The 6359-nt window shown below is 64.9% G+C and overlaps 1 protein-coding gene across 2 annotated transcripts; it reads right to left on the bottom strand.

Moving 5' to 3' along the window:
- Window positions 1-886: 886 nt before the first annotated feature.
- Window positions 887-5046, bottom strand: GDF7 (growth differentiation factor 7; the record flags this gene model as incomplete). 2 transcript variants are annotated; one of them, XM_080814031.1, is made up of 2 exons in its annotated part: window positions 887-1839; window positions 4653-5046. In XM_080814031.1, the coding sequence occupies 2 exons, from the start codon at window positions 5044-5046 to the stop codon at window positions 887-889; spliced, it is 1347 nt and encodes a 448-aa protein (XP_080670157.1). The 2 variants fall into 2 exon arrangements, with proteins under 2 accessions (XP_080670157.1, XP_080670156.1); XM_080814030.1 differs by having other exon boundaries at window positions 887-1851.
- Between the last annotated feature and the right edge of the window lie 1313 nt (window positions 5047-6359).

Genomic DNA, 6359 nt, shown 5'->3' on the forward strand with positions numbered 1-6359 from the left:
CACTAAGCCTCCTCCTCAGCACCCCAAGGCACCCCTACACGCTGAGCTGCCCAGCCTAGGAGCTTCAGAACCCGGCACATGCCATCCCACCCCCAAGTTCGTATCAGTTCAGACTGGCAGTTTATAACCTTCCCTCCAGTTCACTTTCCCCTAAAAGAAAAACATTTCTTTCCACATTCTAGAGCATTCCCAATTTGAACTGACTTTTTTTAAAGGGTAGTGCTGACCTTTGCAGGGATCTGGGTAGTTCCACCATGAATTCTTTTGGACAAATGTTCCCTTTCAAAACTCAAGGCGCCTGTTAGATTTTTTAAATTAAAGAATAAACAGGCCTTTTGCACCGGTTCCTTCCCAGAGTAAATGGCCTCCGTGCAACGCAAACCTTCAGAAAGGGCATGACAGCCGTTCTGACTGTCCCAGGTGCAACACCAAGCACCCAGCCACCCAGTCCAGCCTTCCCCCACACTCAGCCACAAACAAAAAGGGGTGAGATTAAACCTACTCCCGTACTCCCATTAATTCACCCATTCTAGAACTCCCAATCCCCGAACTCTTATCTACCCCCATTTAGGGCCTGTTATTGTAACATTAACACAAACACCATCCTCCCTCCGAAAGGGGGCAGCGGAAGCGATGGTGCGTTTGCTGAGTACGCATTTGGCTCGGTAGCGTCAGGTCCTCTCTTCCCAGGGCTTTGGTGCTGCCCAAGGTAAATGTGTGCATGAGTGAACGAGTGTGTGGGTGTGAGTGTGAACGTGCGCTCCCCCTCCATCGTGCGGGCGCGGGGCCAGAGTCTGATGCGCACCGCTCGGCGACGGACCCCGACCGCAGCAGGGGGTCCTCGGTGGCGCGGCTGCCCCCTCCCTGGCCGGGCCGGGCCCGCAGGCTACCTGCAGCCGCACGCCTCCACCACCATGTCCTCGTACTGCTTGTAGACCACGTTGTTGGCCGCGTCGATGTAGAGGATGCTGATAGGGCTGAGGCGCGCGGGCACGCAGCAGGAGGCCGGCGCCGCGTCGGGAGCCATGGAGTTGAGCAGCGTCTGAATGATGGCGTGGTTGGTGGGCTCAAGGTGCGAGCGCAGCGGGAAGTCGCAAACGCCCTCGCAGTGGTACGCCTCGTAGTCCAGCGGCGCGATGATCCAGTCGTCCCAGCCCAGCTCCTTGAAGTCCACGTGCAGCGGCCTGCGGCTACAGCGGCTCCGGCCCCTTCGCCCGTGGCCCCGGCCAGCGCCCCCGCCGCTGCCCTGAGCCGCTCGCGCCCCGGCCAGCGCCGTCCGCCGCCGCCTGCGACCGCCGATGACCGCAGTGGGCGACCCAGTGCCGGGTCCCGGGTCTGGAGGCGCCTCCTCCGCCAGCGCGGCCCCGAGCGCGCGGGCCTGGGCGCGGATCTCCCGGAATAGGCTCCCCTTCCTCTGCGTGCGGGAGGAGACGACAAGAAGAGCGCGCTCTTCCGCCGCTGGGCGGCCCCTGTCCCGTGAACCGAAGCCCAGCAGCCGCAGTGCCAGCGGGCCCTGCAAGGGACCAGCCACTGAGCGCAGCAAGAGGCAGAACGCACGGGTGGCACGGGGCTCCTGGCGGTGGCGCCGCACGGCGTCTGCCACGTCGAACACCTCCCAGCGCGCTCGGGCCAAGGGCTCGGCGGCTCGCGAGTGCAGCAGGCGGGGCGCTCGGGCGGCCCCGGGGCATGTAGACAGCAGCAGCAGCAGCGGCAGGGGAGTGGTGCCGCCAGGGCCCAGCTCCGGGGACTCGTGGCGCAGGACGCGCAACTCGGCTCCCACCACCTCGTCGGTGTCGGGAAGGCTGGATACGTCGAACAGGAAGCTTTGGCCGGTCTCGGCTGGCGATTCGTCTGCAGGAGTCGGGCAGAGACAGAAAGAGAGCGCGGTGAGAGTCGAGAGCGAAGCCCGCACTCCGGGCCGCCGGGCCTCCGAAGTGCAAATAGCCCACTGCCCGGGAGGCGGGAGCGAGCCCGCCGGAGGCGAAGCCGGCCGCCCAGTCTCGGCCCAGCCGGAAAGCTGCCAGCCTGGCCCAGAATAAAGGAGCCTTCGCCCTGACTATCGATTATCGGGACCGGGGCTTCGTTCATCGAGCCAAAGTTCTGCCACCGCGACAACCCACGAGCCTTCACTTATGGCCGAGCCCGGGGCCGGGACCACACCCCTAAGCCCGATGCCACTACAGTTCCGCTGCCTGACCCAGAGCCTCGGGTTTACGGGGCCTAGATCGGAAGCCAGACTTTTCGGGCGGGTGACCGACAGAAGGCCGAGTGGGCGCATCAGAAGCCCTGCGCCCCTTCCAAGGCCCGGAGGCCAGGCCGAGGCCCCGCGCTGTTCTGGGGCTGCTCTTTATGGCCCTGCTGATGCCCCAGGACAGCCAGGAAGTCCCGGCTGTGCGAAAACGGAAAATTCGTGTCCCCTGACAGCTCTGCTCCTTGCGCTACCTCTCTTCCCCAGCCCAGCCTGGACACTCCTGCCGGCCACGATCTCCCGTGCGGGCTGAGCCTTGCGTGGGAGTCGTCAGTCCACACGGCGGACCTGCGGACCCTCTAGCGCATCCAGCGTCCTGGCTATGCTGAAGGGGAACTAAGGCCCACATAGGGAGCGGCGGCTCGGCCCAAGGGCTCCCAGCAGGGAGCGCGGCTGCTTGAGATGGGAAACCGCTGGCTTAGCTTCTCCCGGCTTTCCACGACCTCCGATGGAGGAGGCAAGGCGGCAAAAGAGTTTAGGATCCTTCTCCCAAGGGCCTGAGGCAGCCCGGGGCTCCCTTCCTCGCTGCAGTGAGGGCAGCGGCTCAAGGAGGTCTTGCCTCCAGGACACACCGATGCCTTCGCAAACATATTCCTTTCCTCCGTTATGACTTATCTCTGAGTTTGGGTGTTTTATTTTGGTCTTGGGCACTTTTTTTCTTTTTTGGGCTCAGGAAAAAAAAAAAAAAAGAGTTGAAATTCCACGGAGCAGCAGATAAGGAGCTCCCTTTGAAGAAGGTCATATGGTTTCGTTTTGCCCCAAACTCGGAGAGACTGTGCAGACTGCCCCCACCACTGGAGATCTGCTCACCGACCACTGCCGCGGGGCCCTCGCCTCCGGAGCTCTGAAGTCTGGGCTCTGCCGGTGGCTTCTGGGGACCTCAAGTAGCCCTGCTCCAAGTTGAACCTCAGAGTGGAGAGGGAGGGAGGCTCAAAGTCCCGGGCAAGTGCGTCAGCCTCCCTGCCACTGCTTTCCCCCAGGGCTCCCCGGAACACTTTTCCTGAGCCTCCCCTGCAGCATCTCCCCCGCCCCCCTTTACAAGGTGCAGCTACTGCATCCCCTCCTTCCAGAGCGAGGAAGAAAGGATGCCCTCAGAGCCTTGCCAGCCAAGAAAAGACTGAGCTCAGGCTGAGGCTAAGGGTCGGCCTAACTATATCTAAGAAAGCAACTAGTGCCTCTGCCTGCTCAGTGTCCTGCACATCCACCCGTCCTATATCCCTGGGGGCTCACAAGGCAGCCTCAGGGCTAGGGTCTTCCCTGGCCCTGTACACCAGGGCCCCGGCTTTGTAGGAGTACTGCGGCATCCAGTCCTGGGGGCACACCAGGCCTTCAGAGAATGCCTGAGAGTTCGAACTGCACTATAGAGCCATCTAGGCCCAGGATATCCAGCATCCAAAATAAAGCCGTCTCTGTGTGTAGACTCGTGTGTGTGTGTGTGTGTGTGTGTGTTGGAGGAGGTGTGTGATCTGGTTACTGCACCACCTCCACCTGCCTTCCCAGGTTAGGGTGTGCGGTGTGGGCCTGTCTGCTACTTCCTTTCCAGCCCTAGTCCCCTTTCTTCCCCTCCTGCCTTCCATGCTGGGTCTCTGGCTGGATAGAATTAAGGCCAACATTACTTGCATTTCCGCCTGAAATTAGTTAAATTTTCCCTATCTGTCTGCTTTAATGACTTCAATAGAGATTAATAAAATCCAGATGACACACAGCAACCACCACAGTCATACCCATGTCCTACCTTTGAAGGACCCAGGGCAGAGGAAGGTGGGGTGCTTGCTCCCGGCCAGGCCTGCCCTCCGGCAGGGGCTCCGTCCTCTCCACCTCACAGGGCTGGTGTCCTCCACCTCTGGCTGTCCCAGCCACCCAGCACAGGGCACAGGCCACCATAGCCACGCACCTCCCCTTTGACAGAGTCTGCCCAGAGGGGACCTCCGTGTACCTGGTGATGCCACCAGCCTCTCCCGGGGCCATGTGCTTTAGCCTGCCTCCTTCCCTTATTCCCCTGAGTTCCCCCCAAGTTGTGCGGCCCCCAGGAGACTAGAAGCTGCAGAGTTGGCTGCACTGAGAGCCGCTGCCGCCGCCACCACCATCACGACGCCGTCCCTCTCGGCCCGGGCCCCTTCTTGCTTCGGATCCTGCCTCCTCGAGGGGACCCGCCGGCCGGCAGGGCCAGGACAATCCGGCCGAGGGACTAGCTCAGCCCTCTGGGGCCGAGCCCTGAGAGCTGCCGTGCCTCTCGCCACAGTCCAGCGGGTTCGGGTGCGTGGGCCTCGGCGGAGTTGCCACCACCTGAGGCTGGGACGTGAGGGGGCCGCGCCCCGAAGGGTCTGGAGCTGGGGCTCGGCTCCGGCGGTGGCCTCCGCCTAGGAGCGGACAGGACGGACGGGCGCAGTAGAGGCGTCAGTACCTTGGTTCGCCTGGTCTGCGAAGCCGGTGATGGTGTCCGCGCGGCCGTGGCGGCCAGAGCCCGAGGTGGAGGCGGCGGCTGCCCCGGCCGGAGCCCTCCCGGCCAGGTTCCGGTAAAGCGACATCATGAACTGGTGCGGCACCACCGAGCCGTTCCTGAAGCCGGAGCCGGCGGCCCGGCGCCCGGCGCGGGCTCCGGGAGCTGCGGCGGCCGGGGCAGCGGAGACACCCGCAGCCGGGGCGAGGGTCCGCCCGCCGCCGCCGCCGCCGCCCCCCGGACTCCCGACCGGCCCTGCCCCCGCCGCTCGCAGCACTGCGGCCGCTTCGAGCCCGTCGCGGGGGCGGCAGGCGCTCAGCAGCCAGAGGCACAGCGCGGCGGCCGCGCTCAGGTCCATGGGCTCCGTGGGCCAGGCGGGCGGGCGGCGCGGGCTCCGTGGCTCCGGGAAGTCCCCCGGCGCCTCTTGAACATAGTGTTTAATAATGGGGGAAGTGTGCGCAGCAAGTCGCGGCCCCCCCTCTTCTCCCACCCCACCCCCGCCCAACGCCCGGAGCAGCGCCCCCTGCTGAACGCTGGAGTGGCAGCGCCGCGCCCCCCGCTCCGGCCTAACGCCGAGTCCGGGACAGGAGCCTCCTCCCAGCGCCGCGGCGCTTCGCCCCACTCCCGTCTAGCGAGTGTTACCCGCCGGAGGCTCCCGCCACGAACCGGGGCCCCGCCTCCCCTCCCCGCGGCGGTGCGACCCCCCGCCGCCCGCGCCCCAGCCAAACGCGCCCTCCCGAGTTAGGGGCTCCGAGGCATCGCGCGCACCCGCCCAGCTTCGTGCCCACTCCCCTGCGAAGCAGCTGCACCCGCCCCCTGCCCGCTCCGGTTCTCGGAGCGCCCGAGACGCCAGAGGTGGGGTCGCGGAAGGGCGCGGCCCCGCCGGTCACTGCCGGGACCTCCGGGCCAGGACGCACAGCGAGGCCACAGGGCGTACAGAGCCCACAGGGGCACTCAGGGCTGCCACAAAGGCGCGTTTTTCGTCTCGGGTTCGAAGGTTGCCCAGCCTGCCACAGCCTCCGAAGACCGGAGCGCGCGACCGGAGCAGGGGAAGGGACCGGGAGGGAAGAGAGGGCTCGTGGCTGGAAGGGCAGGCCGGAAAGACAGATGGACGTGGACCCACAGTCGGAAAGCCAGGATTTGGACGGAGAACTTGCGCCTAAGCTGGAGCAAGATCTCAAAGGCGCGCAGGAACTACGGAGGGAGCCCCGGGATGAGGAGGGGACCCCTGCGCGGGAGCAGCGCCCCGAGTTCATTCGTGCGTCGAAAGTGATGACCTTCCGCCCGCCTTCTGGGGGGGCCGGCCAACGGAAACGGGCTACCTGGTATGTTGGGGCGCGGCCAGAAGCCTGGAGGGCGGGCGGCCGAGACCCCCAGGGTGGTGCCTCCGGACCTCTCTGGCCGAGGTTATGGGCGGAGGGCACGCGCAGCGGCCCCGGCGGCGGCCCCCCGGAGCGCACTCGGATCGGGTAGGGAGGTGGCTGACCGGTACTGATCGTTTCAGCTCTATCGTAGCCCCGCACACGCCAGTGCGGGAACGTGCAGCGAATGCACGAGGTACTGGTAGGTAGATGGAGGGCCTGAGCCGGGCGGACCCTCGAAGCAGCGCAGATGCGTTCTTTATCCTTTAAATTTTTTATTTGCTACCGAACTTGAAATCTAGACGCGGTC

This window comes from Martes martes (genome assembly GCF_963455335.1).
Source record: "Martes martes genome assembly, chromosome: 9".
Classification (NCBI taxonomy): Eukaryota; Metazoa; Chordata; class Mammalia; order Carnivora; family Mustelidae; genus Martes; species Martes martes.